The 18,105-nt window shown below is 32.6% G+C and overlaps 1 protein-coding gene across 2 annotated transcripts; it reads left to right on the plus strand.

The window, feature by feature from the left end:
- The first annotated feature begins 3,951 nt into the window (after positions 1 to 3,951).
- On the plus strand, positions 3,952 to 12,635 carry LOC127127354 (PH, RCC1 and FYVE domains-containing protein 1). Of its 2 annotated transcripts, none has more exons than XM_051056513.1 (9): positions 3,952 to 4,417; positions 5,144 to 5,230; positions 5,409 to 5,498; positions 5,591 to 5,677; positions 5,765 to 5,866; positions 6,028 to 8,106; positions 8,205 to 8,342; positions 8,435 to 8,862; positions 12,422 to 12,635. In XM_051056513.1, exons 1-9 carry the CDS (start codon positions 4,370 to 4,372, stop codon positions 12,633 to 12,635), a joined length of 3,273 nt encoding a protein of 1,090 aa, XP_050912470.1. In that variant the 5' UTR covers positions 3,952 to 4,369. The 2 variants fall into 2 exon arrangements, with proteins under 2 accessions (XP_050912470.1, XP_050912468.1); XM_051056511.1 differs by lacking the exon at positions 12,422 to 12,635 and adding an exon at positions 9,020 to 9,498.
- The last annotated feature ends 5,470 nt before the right edge of the window (positions 12,636 to 18,105 follow it).

Here is an 18,105-nt window from a genome sequence, read left to right on the forward strand (position 1 = left end):
GTGGTATGGGTCATGCTCTTGGTGTTGTGTTTGGGTGTGTGGCATGAATTGGTTGCAAGGTTGAGTGTATATGGTATGGAGACATTGTGAGGTTGGTCGTTGGGTTTGGGTGGGTTGACATTGTTCTTGGGTTTCGTAATGGTGTGAGGTTAGTTATTGGGTGGGTTTTTTTGTTGGGTGTATGATGACAAAGCTCGTTGACGTGGATCAATCAAATACCTCGGCTCAGACACAAGCTGTGTCGTTGTAACCGACCTAAACCAATTCATATAATGTTGATTTGGTCTAGCACCTTGTGTGATTGGTTCTTTTAAGATGTGCATACGTTGATTCTTCCAATGACAACACATCTCTTTAACGAAGTCTCTCCAATCGGAATAACCCCATTGGGCATCGACTCGTTATTGATGTCAGTCTCCCAAACACGTCAGAGGGTCTGGAATTTGTTGTTGCATGTCGAATTGCAGTTTCATACGGTCACTTTAGTGCATATCCATAGTAGTGAACCTGATGATTGGTGTTTTTGCTGTCCAAACTACAACATCATCAGGTTAACCTAATGGTCAAGTCCCAAATAATGCCTCCATATAAACTGTATAAGAAAAATACATGATTAGAAAATTTATAATTTGGTAATTTTTTCAAACAAAATTTAGAGTTGTTTAGTTGTAATACATCGTCTGATCCAAGGTGGTCTAAAAGATTGTGATAAACTACTATAGCGTGTTTGGGATACCTGTTATAGTTCATCCCCAGAACTGACCACCTAAAACAAAAAGGTTGAAAATATATTAGTTTTATAGTATAAAGCCTAACAAATTCGAAGATTTAAGATAAACTTGCTTTGTTGCGAAGAGGAATGTGAATGGATTCCCGTTGATCGGGATTAGCGACAATCCATCGTTGAAGGTGAGTACAATAATCTCACATATCGTTACACATTATAATTACACTCCCTCATACAGGAAGGCATGTATAGCTAGGACTAAGGCGGTTGAAACAATGTTTGGAAATTGGGAGTAGTCGTACAAAGAACTTCCAAGATACTTGGTGGCACTTAAGCCTTATGCTCTAGGAACTGTTGTCATTTTGGAAACCTTGTCAGCATTTACCCCATACGGGACTTGTGTTAGTGGAAATGGCATGTTCCACTGACTCTTCTAGGCGTATGAACCATGCATCAAAGGTTTTGCTTTCTATAAACCTATTATACAAATTGATGGAACATGGTTGTACGGGAAATATGAAGGAACACTACTCATGGTAGTGGCACAAGATGGAAACAACAACATTTTTCCAATCGCCTTCGCTCTGGTTGAAGGGGAGACTCTGGTGGATGGAGTTTTTTCCTAAAAAAACTCCGATTACATGTTGCTCCTTAGCTTAACTTAAGTTTGATTTCAGAGAGACATCCATCAATTGAAAGTGCCTATAAAAACCTTGATAACGGATGACAGGATCCTCCTTCAACACATGTCTACTGCATTAGACACATCGCTCAAAATTTCATGCGGGAGATCAAACACAAGACGTTGCGAAAGAAGGTTGTGAACACAAGGTATGCATTAACAAAACCTTCCTTCAAACACTATCATGAAGACACCAAATTGACAAATGCATATGCAATAAGGTGGATCGACAATATTTTATTGGAGAAGTGGACTAGGGCATACGACAACGATCAACAATGGGGCCATATGACAATAAATCTCATAGAATCAAAGAACTCTATCTTCAAAGGCATCTGAAACCTACCAATAACCGCTTTAGTCAGAGCAACCTATTTTAGGATATAGGTAATGTTTAAGATCATACGTTCCAAATGGAGTTTAGTGTTACAATCGAGGAAGTTGTTCAGTGATGCTTCAATGAAATTCATTAAGGAGGAAGCTTCCAAAGCTAACACACATGTGGTCACAGTGTTTGACCGTACTAAAGGTTGGTTCAATGTTACTGAGTCAATGGATCATAATGAAGGGAGACCGAGGGGGTACTATCGAATGGAACTAGATAGAGGTTAGTGCGACTGCGGAAAGTTCCAAGTCTTTCGTATGCCTTGCTCCCATGTCATAACAACGTGTTCAAAGGCTCGGCAAGACCCTTCCAACTTACTATCTGCTATTTAAAAAGTCATAAACCTACGCGATGTTTACAACAATAACTTTTCGGTGATAACAAATGAGGATTATTGGCCTGCATATCAAGGGGAGATAGTCTGGAACAATGAAAAAATACGAAAAAAGAAAAAGGGTCGCCCTAACAGCACGCGTATTCGAACCGAAATGGATACGACGAACAAAATGGTGAGATTATGTAGTTCATGTCGTCATCCCGACACAATTGTACAAATTGTCCCAATGTTGGACCAAGCACAACAACATAATTTTAAATGTAACCGTTTTGCTTTATATTAAAAACAACTTTCATTTCATAAATATCATAACATTCAGTTACAATAATTTAAAAACAACAACTAAATAATAATTTAAACAACAATTAAACAACAAAACAAATAGATACAACGACTAAACAACATAACTATGCAATTTCAATCATCAGGACAATTTCCTGAGAACTATACATCATCATGTGAGCATCTCTGTCAGTTTTTAACATTGTCCCATAAACGAACTTCTCCATTTTGGTTGAACGTAGTAATAAGCCTTTGAATTCTTCTGATCTTTTCACCCTCTGCAATGTCTCCATCTAACCAAAGAATCAAGCTCCTATTAAGATATTCGAACATCTTTGTATTCCAGAGTCAGATCTTCATTGGAGGATTTACTGCCGAATAAATTAAATCGGCATTTCTTTTGTGAATATAAGGACACATATATTAAAATATTTTGAAGAAAAATAGAAGGAGATTGAAGAAAAATGGAAGGAGATAGTAAGAAGATGTGTGAAAATGATGGGGATGGGATGTTATATATATATATATATATATATATATATATATATATATATATATATATATATATATATATATAATATATATATATATATATATATATATATATATATATATATATATATATATATATATATATATATATATATATATATATATATATATATATATATATATATATATTATATAATATATATATATATATATAATATATATATATATATATATATATAAGTTACAAATAAAGGAGTAGCCACTGCATGTGGCGCATGCTCCTATTGGATGCACGCATGCGCCACTTACAGTGGCATGTTGTCAATGATGTCGCCGCCACCACTGACGCCTTAGTGCAAAAGGGTAATGCATGCGGCATTTGTCCTGATTATTACTCTTGTCGTGCAATCTTTTTGTTTGAAAATGATTAATTTGATAATTAATTTGAAAATGTGATTATTTTGATATTTAATTTGAAAATAGAGATTATTTTATTAAAAAAATACAAATTTAACCTATTTAATTATGTTCTCACAAATATAATATTTTAGTCTATAATATAATATTTAATTAAAATAAATAAATAATAAAATATATAATAATAAGATACATACATATTAATATCTACCAAACTTAGATACGTTTCAAAATCAAATTTATCATAAATTTAAAGATAATTACGTGCATAAGTAAAATCCAAAACTTTACATATTAATATCTACCAAACTTAGATACCTTTCAAAATCAAATTTATCATAAATTTTAACATGACTAAGTGTATAAGTCAAATCCAAAACTTTTGATTAAATTAAAGTTGTCAAAAAACTATTTAAAATGCAATTAATTTTTTTATTTATTAAATTACAAAATATATTAATATCCATTTCATTCTAACTTCTTTTATACATAAATACATATTCATGTATAAACTTGAAAGTGATTTCTAATTTAATTTTATGGAGAGACATGAAGCCACGTGGCACAAACCGTTTAGTTAGTTGATAGAGAAAGAAACAAAGTACCACACTTTCTTCAATTTCAGTTTTCCTAAAAATTTGACCACTTACTCCCCACTCATTTCGCCCCTTCTCTCTCTTTCATTCATCTGCAATTCCAATCATACTTTCTTCCATCAAAATCCTTTTTTCTCCAGATCACTCTCAAACTTTATGCTAATCTCACAACCCCTTTTGTAAAAATTTGATCTTTTACACATTTTCTATGTTGATATGAAAATTTGTCACATTTGATACACAAGGGCTAGTGCTAGTTCTTCTCTTGAGAGATTTCAAGCTTTGCAATAGATTGTACACTTTTTGTTTTTCTTTGGATTTTTCAATTTTGATATTGGAGATTTTGATGAGAGGCCGAAATAGAAAGAATATCTATCTATGGAGATTTTGATGCAGTTTTTGTTTCTTGAGCTTTGTTGTTGGTGGTTTCGTTACAACTTTCTCAGATGGAATGGCAGATCCTGCTAGTAATGGAGGTCTTGATCGAGATATTGAACAAGTTGGTTTCGTCTAACTTTTTCGCTACATTATGTTATTCATCAAATGCCAATTTTTCTTCACCTTGCATGTAGATAGTGTTACTGTAAATTATGATTGATTCTATGTTCTTTCATTTTCAAAATGTTATTACATGTATCCTGTTTTTAGATTGCGGTTGCGGTTGTAGTTATACGGAGAGCCTTTATATTGTGGCAAAATGTGACCAATACAGACGAAATTGTCATTGTCGTCATGATACTGGTGCGGACCACAATTTAGAACCATGATATACATACACTTAACCATAGCCATGAGAAAACAAAACATTTTTAGTTGAATGATTAAGAGTGGAGAAAGAAGACGAGAGTGATAGAATATGAGAGTCGTCTCAAACTTTTGAGAGACTCTGCGTAAGAAGTTGAGATTAGCTTCAGATGAGTCATGAAATATTTTTGAAGGGGATCTAATTAACCGTAAATCAACCGTGGAATATGTGTACGAAGACCCTTTTTGTCATAGCTTAATCATGAAAAAGTGTGATGCCATGTGCTGTAGGCCGCTTTGCACACGCTGAATGACGGTCCTGGATATGAAAAAGAAAAGAAGTTGTTTCATCATTGAAAATACTTATAGAAATGTTACATAATCTGTTGATGTTACATTTTAGAGAAATGAAGGATTACATTTGCTTATTTATGTGCTTTATGAGCTAGAATTTGATATCTGTTTCAACTCTATTTTGAAGGCACTCATTATTTTGAAGAAAGGAACTCAAATAATAAAGTACAGTCGAAAAGCGAAGCCAAAAGTTTGCCCTTTCAGACTCTCCTTGGTGAGGTTTTACTTATGACTTATGAATTGAATTTATCTCCACAATTCTAGCTTGACTCGGATCATTCGAGTTTCAACGTGACTTCTAAATCTACGACGAAAAATTCAGTGCCTCCATTAAACATGTGTATGGTGGACTTACTATCTCTAACTAATTTCATATTTAGTGGCATTAACAGGATGAAACAACACTGATTTGGATTTCTCATAAAAAGGAAAGGACTCTACAACTATCTTCGGTTTCACGCCTTATTCCTGGACAAAGAACCGTAAGTTGAAAAACTTGTCATTGTTGATGTTCATGGCCGTGTTATCAATCTCTTGACGGTTTCTCGTGTTTTTTACAACCATTTATTTGTAGGCTGTGTTTAGAAGATATTTGCAACAAGAAAAGGACTATCTTTCGTTTTCACTTGTTTATAATAACGGAGATCGAACACTTGATCTGGTTAGAAAATATACTGATACTACATTCGAATGATCTCAATCTTATCAACATTTTGAGTATAGTGATTTTTTTCTGTCTTATTTATAGATATGCAAGGACAAAGCTGAGGTAGAGGTGTGGTTTGCAGGGCTTAATCAATTAATTTCGAACGGAAGGCATAGACGGCTTACTAGGAGTCAATCATCATATGTGAGTTTTAACATGAGTTCGTTGAATGATTATTTATACGATGAAATGCAAATTTTCTATGATGTTTCTATTTATATGATGAATCTAGGCAAAGATAACGACATAGATTTGTTATTGAACTCAGTGATCACTATTTACTAGTCTATAAATTTTTGTTACAGGATGGTGTTGATTTTATTCCGAATGTTCGCCCTTTTGGTGCATCCTTAGAGTTTTCTACAAGCCTTTCTCGCAGTAGGATCTCGACCACCTTGACTGATTCAGCTTCTCGCCTGTCTTCACTGTGTTGGGCGAACCCAAATGTGGGGTTAGATCGTACAAATATGAATGCAAGGACAAGTATTGGAGATGGTTTTCGGGTTAGTGTGTCGAGCACACCTAGCTGTTCGAGTGGAGGATCAGGACCTGATGACATAGAGTCATTAGGAGATGTTTATATATGGGGAGAAGTTTGGGCTGATGCGGTTTCGCCCGACGGAAGTGTCACTCAACTCCCTTCCACCACAGATGTATTGGTTCCTAAGCCTTTAGAGTCAAGTGTTGTTCTTGATGTTCAACAGATTGCGTCCGGTATGCGTCACATGGCTTTAGTTACTAGGCAAGGAGAAGTTTTCACTTGGGGAGAGGAATCTGGGGGAAGACTCGGTCATGGAATGGATAAAGATTTTGGCCGACCTCAACTCGTTGAGTTTCTATCAGTTACTAGTGTGGAGAGTGTTGCGTGCGGAGAGAATCATACATGTGCTGTATCTCTATCGGACGATCTATTCTCATGGGGTGATGGTACGTATAACGTTGGAATTCTAGGACATGGAACCGATGTTAGCCATTGGATACCAAAGAGGATTAGCGGTCCTTTGGAAGGACTTCAAGTTATATCGATTGCATGTGGTACATGGCATTCGGCATTGGCAACTTCTAATGGAAAGCTTTTCACCTTTGGCGATGGAACATTCGGCGTATTAGGTCATGGAAATAGAGAGAGTGTGTCATATCCGAAAGAGGTACAATTGTTAAGTGGATTGAAGACTATTAAGGTTGCATGTGGAGTATGGCATACTGCAGCTATTGTAGAGGTTACTTTTCAATCAGGTTCGAATGTTTCGTCACGAAAGCTTTTCACTTGGGGAGACGGCGACAAAAGTCGTTTAGGACATGGAAACAGGGAAACATACCTTCAACCTACTTGTGTCTCAACGCTCATCGAATATAATTTTCACCAAATTGCATGTGGACATACCATGACTGTTGCTCTCACTACTTCCGGACATTTATTTACTATGGGAGGCACTGAATTCGGTCAGCTAGGAAATTCTTTATCCGATGGAAAAATACCGATACTCGTACAAGACTCATTGGTGGGTGAGTTTGTTGAGGAAATATCATGTGGAGCACATCATGTTGCGGCTTTGACATCGAGGAGTGAATTATTTACTTGGGGTAAAGGTGCGAATGGAAGATTAGGACAAGGAGATATTGACGATAGAAAATCACCGACGTTGGTAGAAGCCTTGAAAGAAAGGCACGTCAAAAACATTTCTTGCGGCTCAAGTTTCACTTCTTGCATATGCATTCATAAATGGGTATCTGGAGTTGACCAATCCACTTGCACCGGTTGTAGACAACCGTTTGGTTTTACTAGAAAAAGGCATAATTGTTATAACTGTGGATTAGTACATTGTCATGGTTGTAGTTCGAGAAAAGTTTTGAAAGCAGCATTGGCTCCGACACCAGGAAAGCCTCATCGCGTATGCGATTCTTGCTACGCTAAGCTTAAAGCGATCGAGTCAAACGCGGCTTCCAATCTTAATAGAAAAGTTACTACTACACAAACTCGCAATTCTATTGATGGAAGGGATAGATTCGGCCAAGGAGAAATAGTTAGATCTACAAAAATTCTTTTTCCGCCTTTCTCAGAACCGCTAAAATATCTCGAAATGAGGACTAATAGTAAGCCAGTAAATTCTTCCATGCTTCCAACTTCTCAAATTCCATCTATTATGCAAATGAAAGAGATGGCGTTTCCAAGTTCAACAGGTTCCATCCAAAATAATTTGAAGCTTGCTATAGCTCCAGCTCCACCATCAACTCCACCTCTCAATTCAAGATCAGTATCACCGTACTCGAGAAGGCCAAGTTCACCGCGTTCTAACAGTCCAGGATTTTCAAGAAGTCTTATCGAAAGTTTGAAGAAGACAAACGAGCTTTTGAACCAAGAAGTGTCGAAATTGCAGAACCAAGTAGATTCATTTACTACACCTTCTGCTCTCTTTTGTGTATGCATAATTCTCTTACGAGACTCACTACTGATAAGTTTATGAATTTTCTTTTAATCTAGAATCGGAGTTTGAAGCAAAAAAGCGACATGGAATTTCAGAAGCTACAGAAAAACATTAAGGATGTTACCTCATTAGCTGCAGAAGAATCTTATAAACACAAAGCTGCAAAAGAATTTTTCAAGTCCATGATAGCTCAGGTATCTTCAGTTTTTCAAAATATTTTCAGAAACTATTTGGGAATTTCTTGTACGATAAGTTAACTAAGTAACTGGCTTATGATTTTACGCAGTTGAAGGAAATGACCGAGCAATTGCCACCCGAAGTTTTAGAAAGTGAAAAATTTAGTAACATGGTTGTTCAGGCTGAGAATTTTATAGAAGAAAATCCGAAATCCAAAACATGTTTGGTACCATCAAACTTGGAATCTGAGAAACCAAATGAACGCGTAATAGAAGAAAATAACAATGAAGCTGCAGAAGTTAATCAGTCTCAGGATGCAGGAGATGTTTTTCAAGAAAGCAACGGATCGTGTTCGTCTAATACTGAAGCAATAGCGGCACCATCACAAAGCTCTGAAAATGATTCAAAATCATTGAACTCTTCAAGACCAGTGAGAGAAGGAGAATCACAAATGATTGAACAATTCGAACCCGGCGTTTACGTGACACTGATGGTAAAGCCTAATGGTAACAGAGTTTTCAAACGCGTTAGATTCAGGTATTACAGTTACTACTTGTTGATTACAGAAATAATATATATATATATATATATATATATATATATATATATATATATATATATATATATATATATATATATATATGCTCTTATCATCATCATCGTGTTATCGTTATAATGTTTGATTTTAACGCAGTAAGCGGAGGTTTCGTGAAGATCAAGCCGAAGAATGGTGGAACTTGAATAAAGATAGGGTGCTTGAGAGATACAGTCCACATGCAACAAATTCTAAAGATGTAGCGCCGTCGAGCAGTACCCTGCCACCACCTGCGAATACTGAAAATGAAGCTTCGTCGAGCAGTACCGCGCAACCACCAGCTGAAGAAAACATTGAGGCAGCACCTTCATAAACCTGAATACTAGTCTTCATAGACATCATGTTAGTGTTCATTTGATGAAATGATGAAGTACATAAACATGGTTTAATTAGAAAGTGTAGTAAAATTTATATGATCTAATCTCATCCATTTCATAGTTTTGATGTATTCTACGACACTACATGGATAATCATGTATAGGAAAATACTAGATATAGGAAAATTAATGTGTATTTTTTTCTTAAGTCAAAAGAGTTTTGTTGTTTATAACAATGTTTTGATATACATACATTGTTATGTTTATGCCCCAAGTTTTGAGTTTGTTGTATTTTATACTATGACATTAAAAATGTAATTGGTTGTATTAGGCAGAATCCCATAGAAGCATCATATCCATAGTTTTATATTGCAAGCGCATTATCCGGCCGTTATAAGTTATCTGGTGCGATTTATAATGCAGTCGGACATGTGATTTTAAATCATGTTGCAATTGTGATCTGATGATGTTGCAATCGGATACGTGATTTTAAATCACATTGCAATTTCCGATTCTGTTGGAGAAGCTGCCGTAATGCATGATCTAAATTTAAAACTATAATCATATCTACTTTAATATTTTTATGAAGAAAAAAAGTGTCATGTGAATATACATAACAACTATTTAACTACTACCAACATTCAAATAGAAAACCTAGACAAAATAAATATTATGTGCCAACAAACATGATTTTTTGGGTGATAGAACTCCATAAAACATCCCTCCACAACCTTTTCTACCTCATACATCTTTCTTCCATTCTTATTATTTTCTATTCTTTTTCGTTTATGTTTTTGTTTAGTGAGTGAAAGGCACTCTATCTCTCTAACCTCTTTTAGGTTGAATGCATTTTTCACCCTCATTTATTAAATTAAACAGTTTTTTATAACTTAGTTATATTTATTCTAATCTTCGCTTTTAGTAATTTTATTTTTGTTAAAGAAGACACAATTTTTTTTATCTATCATTCAAAAAAAATGTAAATTTGCCTCCACTTTTTATAGAAGATAAAAAATACACTTATTTTGTAGTTGTTGATAATAATCCATAAATATTTGTGCATATGATTTCATTTCTATAAGATATTTTCTACTATTATATATATATATATATATATATATATATATATATATATATATATATATATATATATATATATATATATATATATATATATATATATATATATATATATATATTGAATAAGTAGATTGCCAAACACCAATAAATTCATTAAAATAAAATCAGCTAGCTAGTAAGTTGATCAATTTCACTATCTTATTTATTTTTATAAATTCTTGTAAATTTTTATGACATCAAATATCACATGCGTCTACTATTACAATTGTTGATGACACATTTATCTTGAGCCTTTTAAAAAAATTTAAACTTCTCATCTAATATAATCTTTTTAATTTTTTAAACTATAGGTCTTTCTATTATAAATAACATAAAATTCTTTTGCTTAAATTTTTCTTCTTGATCCTTTTGTTTAAAGATTTTTTCTTTTTTTTCTCTAAGCTCTTAAATCAAATCTAAATTTTATTTATATTCTCCTATTTTTCCTTTATTTTTTTACTTTTTAGTATTATTTAATATTTATTTTCTTTCTTATAAATAAGCTAATTAAATACATGTGCGTCCGTATTAATTAATATATACAATTATTCTCAAATAGACATTGATAATAATATTTATGTATGTTTTTATTTTTGTTGAAATTAATTGACCGTGTCCCGTCATTTCAATCACATTCTTAATATTAAAGGCAAGTGCAAATGAGTGATACCTAGGGGTGGCAAAACGGGCTCGGCCCGTTGGACATGCCCGTTTTGCCCGCACTTTTGTGCGGGGCGGGCCAATGATTTAGGCACTCACCCTCAAATGTGTCCGTCCCGCCCCGACCCGTTTTTTTCGCGGGCTTTTGCGCGCACGTGTATTTACACAAATTTTTGCATTTTTAGGCTTAAAGAGTGCAGTGTCCGCGGGCTTTCCCCGCCCCGCCCTCACTTTTTTTGCGTGGCGGGTCTAAGTTTTAGGTCCGCATCTCAACTATGACCGCGCCGCCCCGCCCCGTTTTTTTGCGGGCTTTTACGGGGCGGGCCTAAACGGGGCGGACATGCCCGTTTGCCACCCCTAGTGATACCTAACGCCTATCAAGTAACAACAAATTATTTTAATGGTAAAAATGAATCTATTTTTCAATTATATAATTACGAAAAGATAATAATCAAATTTTATATATTTTATATTCATACATATTTTTTCATTTTGAATCTAATTCTTTTTTTTCCATGTCACTTCTTAAAATATTGCGATCACATCCAAATGAATATGCGACTTAATGAAGTATGAAACAAGTTTGAATGACTATCTTATAATTATGAATTTAACTATACTCACAATAGGTTATATGGCCTATAATACTATTACAATATATGACAATAGACTATATATATGACCATAAAAAAATGTGCATGACTTTCATTAGTGTTTATTGAATCCAACAAATTCTGAATTTAAATGTTAGATGAGGGAGTGATAGATGGCAAATAAAACTTTGATTAAAAATCTGTTTTTAAAAATATATTTTAGGATAAATAAAAGCGGTTTTAAACCAACACTCATTTATTCCAAAGCGTTATATGCGTATTAAACTGTAATGGAATGAAATTATCACAGTGATGATGAGAAAATAAATCAATATATTTTTTAAAATAAAGTTGGAACAATTTTACATTTTGATAATCAATTTCCATTAAAATTATAAAATAAAAACTCACTCAGACAATTTGTTAAACATTTGGTGTGCGATAAATGTCAAACTAATTTATTTCAACACCTATCAATATGTGAAAACTTGCACACTAATTTTAAAGAATGTGAACAAATTATGAGAGAACAATTTACTTAGGATGTTCCCCAATTATCCTTATTATGGATAAGTTTATCCCTAATTCCAAATAGAACTGAGATATTCAATCACCTTTGCAAATGTTGAATACAGGTATTACATTACAGAAATAATATATATATATATATATATATATATATATATATATATATATATATATATATATATATATATATATATATATATATATATATATATATATATATATATATATATATATGCTCTTATCATTATCATCGTGTTATCGTTATAATGTTTGATTTTAACGCAGTAAGCGGAGGTTTCGTGAAGATCAAGCCGAAGAATGGTGGAACTTGAACAAAGATAGGGTGCTTGAGAGATACAGTCCACATGCAACAAATTCTAAAGATGTAGCGCCGTCGAGCAGTACCCTGCCACCACCTCCGAATACTGAAAATAAAGCTTCGTCGAGCAGTACCGCACAACCACCGGCTGAAGAAAACATTGAGGCAGCACCTTCATAAACCTGAATACTAGTCTTCTTAGACATCATGTTAGTGTTTATTTGATGAAATGATGAAGTACATAAACATGGTTTAATTAGAAAGTGTAGTAAAATTTATATGATCTAATCTCATCCATTTCATAGTTTTGATGTATTCTAAAACACTACATGGATAATCATGTATAGGAAAATACTAGATATAGGAAAATTAATGTGTATTTTTTTCTTAAGTTAAAAGAGTTTTGTTGTTTATAACAATGTTTTGATATACATACATTGTTATGTTTATGCCCCAAGTTTTGAGTTTGTTGTATTTTATACTCTGACATTAAAAATGTAATTGATTGTATTAGGCAGAATCCCATAGAAGCATCCTATTCATAGTTTTATATTGCATGCGCATTATCAGGCCGTTAAAAGTTTTCTGATGCGATTTATAATGCAGTCGGACACGTGATTTTAAATCATGTTGCAATTGTGATCTGATGATGTTGCAATCGGATACGCGATTTTAAATCACATTGCAATTGCGGTCCGATTCTGTTGGAGAAGCTGCCGCACTACATTATCTAAATTTAAAACTATAATCATATCTACTTTAATATTTTTATGAAGAAAAAAGTGTCATGTGAATATACATAACAACTATTTAACTACTACCAACATTCAAATAGAAAACCTAGACAAAATAAATATTATGTGCCAACAAACATGATTTTTTGGGTGATAGAACTCTATAAAACATCCCTCCACAACCTTTTCTACCTCATACATCTTTCTTCCATTCTTATTATTTTCTATTCTTTTTCGTTTATGTTTTTGTTTAGTGAGTGAAAGGCACTCTATCTCTCTAACCTCTTTTAGGTTGAATGCATTTTTCACCCTCATTTATTAAATTAAACAGTTTTTTATAACTTAGTTATATTTATTCTAATCTTCTCTTCTAGTAATTTTATTTTTGTTAAAGAAGACACAATTTTTTTTATCTATCATTAAAAAAAATGTAAATTTGCCTCCACTTTTTATAGAAGATAAAAAATACACTTATTTTGTAGTTGTTGATAATAATAATCCATGAACATTTGTGCATATGATTTCATTTCTGTAAGATATTTTCAAATATATATATATATATATATATATATATATATATATATATATATATATATATATATATATTATATATATATATATATATATATATATATATATATATATATATATATATATATATATATATATATATAATTTTGAATAAGTAGATTGCCAAACACCAATAAATTCATCAAAATAAAATCAGCTAGCTAGTAAGTTGATCAATTTCACTATCTTATTTATTTTTATAAATTCTTGTAAATTTTTATGACATCAAATATCTTATTTATTTCAATTGTTGATGACACATTTATATTGAGCCTTTTAAAAAATTTAAAACTTCTCATCTAATATAATCTTTTTAATTTTTCAACCTATAGGTTTTTCTATTATAAATAACATAAAATTCTTTTGCTTAAATTTTTCTTCTTGATCTTTTCATATGTTTAAAGATTTTCTCTTTTTTTCCCTTTAAACTCTTAAATAAAAACTAAATTTTATTTACATTCTTCTCTTTTTCCTTTATTTTTTTTACTTTTCAATATTATTTAATATTTATTTTCTTTTTTATAAATAAGCTAATTAAATACATGTGCATCCGTATTAGTTAATATATACAATTATTCTCAAATACACATTGATAATAATATTTTTGTATGTTTTTATGTTTGCTGAACTAATTGAATGTGTCCCATCATTTTGATCACATTCTTAATATTAAAGTTAAGTGCAAATGAGTGATACCTAACCCCTATCAAAAACAACAAATTATTTTAATGGTAAAAATGAATCTATTTTTCAATCATATAACTACGAAAAGATAATAATCAAATTTCATATATTTTATATTTATATATGTTTTTTCATTTTGAATCTAAATATTATTTTCCCAAACCGTTATCGAAAGAGAAGAATTTGATATGCGTATTAAACCGCAACGAAATGAAATCAACCTATCACAGTGATGAGAAAATAAACCAATATATTTTTCAAAATAACGTTGGAACAATTTTACATTTTGATAATCAATTTTCATTGAAATCATAAAATAAAAAATGACTAAGACAATTTGTTAAACACTTGGTGTGCGATAAATGTCAAACTGATTTATTTCAACACCAAATAAATTATCAATATGTGAAAACTTGCACACTAAATGAGTTCACAAATTTCAAAGAAAATATGTGAACAAATTATGAGAGAGAACAATTTGCTTAGGCAATTCCCCAATTATCCTTACTATAAATAAGTTTACCCCTAATTCCAAATGGAACTGAGATATTCAATGACCTTTGCAAATGTTGAATACAAGAGAGAAATAGAAATCTAAATCCCCAAATCCCAAATTTGATGATGATTTTATCTTCTTATCTTCCCTAGGTCTTAAGCAAGATCAAGTGTTGCAAGATTTCCAATTGATCATCCAGTTCTGCTACTTCTTTGACAAAAACTCCTTTCTTCAAAGCTTTCACCCGACCGAATCCAAATTTCAAAAGCTTGTGTCAAAAACCCCAAATCACCCTTGATCTTAGAGGGAAAACCCTAACTGGTTTTATCAATGAAGCCCCCAAAGAAATCTCAACTCAATTTGATTTTGCAAATCCTAAATTGGACCTGATCAAGCTTATATCTATATGACACCCAACGAAAATGATTATGTGTAATTGTTGTGTATATGCATAGAAAAAGGTTGAAAATGGTGAGAAACGTTTTGCATATTCTTTGGTTTCAATATTTTGAAAAAGATGCATATGTGTGTGTGAGAAAAAAAAAACATAACTTAGAAAATTTTATAAGTTTTTGGAATTTTAGACAACATGCGTCAACCTCTAGGAATTATACGTCGACCTATAGAAGCATTTTTCTTCTATGTGTCGACCTAGAGACTTTATGTATCGGCCTGAAATGGACAGAAAGTTTGGTTTTGCAAACAACTCAGTGTGTGTCGACCTAAAGGACGTATGTATCGACTTGAAGGACCTATAGGACGTATGTGTCGACCTGAAGGACATATGTGTTGACCTGAAGTGCTTATCCATCGACACATACTGAACAATGGCTTTTATATGTTAACTTGAAAACCTTATATGTTCACACATACTGAACAAAGGCTTCTACGTGACAACCTGAAAAGCTTATGTGTTGACACATATACTGGTTTTTCATATAAAAACTTAATTTTAACTTATAAAAACATTTATAAACCGATTTTAAGTATCTACAGATGAAAATACACATCTAGATACAAAGGATAAGGTCTAATAAATACAAATACTAAGTGTCCTAGTTTTGACATCATTCAAAACACTTATAAAAAGAAAGTGCACTCACATACTCCCTCTTTTTTATGATGGCAAAACGTACAAAGTATTTGATATCTTAATAAAGGCTCACTCTGAATATGTGCACCTTAGAGACTTCACTATTGTATGGACTTCTCCCCCTTTGACAACATCAAAAGGAGACAAAGCCACAAACGTGACAAGCATCATGTAAAACTTATTAAAAACATATATAACACTCATAGACATTGCAAAGATAATTTGTACAACAATAACGTGCACTCACATTTCATTAGAATGATGTTAAAGTGAAAATTTCCTAAACATAAATAAAGATGCAAGAATCGATAAATAACATGCTCAAACACCAAGAGCTTCAAAAATACTTCTAATGTGAAGATATAAGAGCGTGAAAACATATATGATAATGACATAATAACATGAAGCCACTATAAACTTATAGATTGAAAACACACGAGCAAACATGAAATGTATCATTCATCAAACATATCACAAATTTTTGGAACAGAAACATGAAATCACATATGAGAGACATATAAGCAATACAAAAAAACTTACAAAAAAAGAGACAAGTGAAACGATACTACCTCATAAGATGAGAGACGGAGAATGCACTTACATGAAATTGAACTTTCTAATGAAAGTTGAAAAAAATGTAAAGAGTGCAATCAACAAGATAGTTAGAAAAGATTTGAGATATCGAGAATGCCTAATTCCCGTCGAATATTGAAAAATGGTTCAATCGCGAGAGGTTTGTGAAAATGTCAGCAAGTTTATTTTTGCTATCAACATGTTCCAAAATGACATCGCCTTTTTCAATATGGTCGTGTAGGAAATGGTGACGTATCTCAATATATTTAGTACGAGAATGTAACACAGGGTTTTTGGTTAGGTTAATTGCACTGGTATTATCTCACTTTATTGGAATATGTTGAAGTTTGATGTCGAAGTCAAATAGTTATTGTATGAGCCATAAAATTTATGCATAACAACTATCGATTGCAACGTATTCCGCCTCTGCAGTTGACAAAGAAACTAAGACTTACTTCTTACTATGCCAACTAACTAAGGAGTTTGAAAACATGTGGCAAGTTCCACTCGTACTTCTTCTATCCAATTTGCAACCGGAAAAATGAGAATTAAAGTAACCAACCAAAATATAATCGCTTCCTTTGGAAAACCAAAGCCCATACTTAGATGTACCATGAAGGTATCTAAGAATGCGTTTTACAGCTTTTAAATGTGATTCCTTAGGAGCGGATTGATATCGAGCGCACATGCACACACTAAACATAGTATCAGGCCTAGATTCCCTAAGATATAAAAGAGATTGCATCATACCTCTATACCTTTTAACGTCAACACCCTTCCCACTTTAATCTCTGTCTAAGTTCCCGTTAGTGGACATTGGAGTGTCGATTAACTTTGCATTTGCCATTTCGAAGCGTTCAAGCAACTCTTTGTAGTATTTTGTTTGACACATAAACGTCCATTTTTTAAGCTGCTTGATTTGAAGTCCGAGAAAGTAAGTCAACTCTCCCATTAGACTCATTTCAAATTCACCATGCATTAACTTTGATAACTCTTTGACCAATTGCATGTTAGTAGAACCAAATATAATATCATCGACGTAAATTTGAACGAGGAGAATATGTTTTCCTTGACGTTTGATGAAAAGTGTTCTATCAACCTTCCCTCTAGAGTATCCTTGATCAAGTAGAAACTTACTAAGTTGCTCATACCAATCCCTAGGGGCTTGTTTAAGACCATGCAAAGCTCGTTTTAGTTTAAAACATGGTTAGGATAGTCATGATTTTCAAAACCGGGAGGTTGTAAAACATACATTTCTTCACTTATATAACGATTAAGGAAAGAACGTTTCACATCCATTTGATATAATTTGAAATCTTTAGAGCATACAAAATTTAGTAAAAGGTGTATAGCCTCGAGGCACGCAACCAAAAGATAAGTTTCCTCATAATATATGTCCTCCCCTTGGTTATATCCTTGAGCCAATAGACGAACCTTGTTCCTTGTTATCACTCCATTTTTGTCCAATTTATTCTAAAAACCCACTTAGTGCCTATAACT

The sequence above is a fragment of the Lathyrus oleraceus genome, chromosome 3, assembly GCF_024323335.1.
Source record: "Lathyrus oleraceus cultivar Zhongwan6 chromosome 3, CAAS_Psat_ZW6_1.0, whole genome shotgun sequence".
NCBI lineage: Eukaryota > Viridiplantae > Streptophyta > Magnoliopsida > Fabales > Fabaceae > Lathyrus > Lathyrus oleraceus.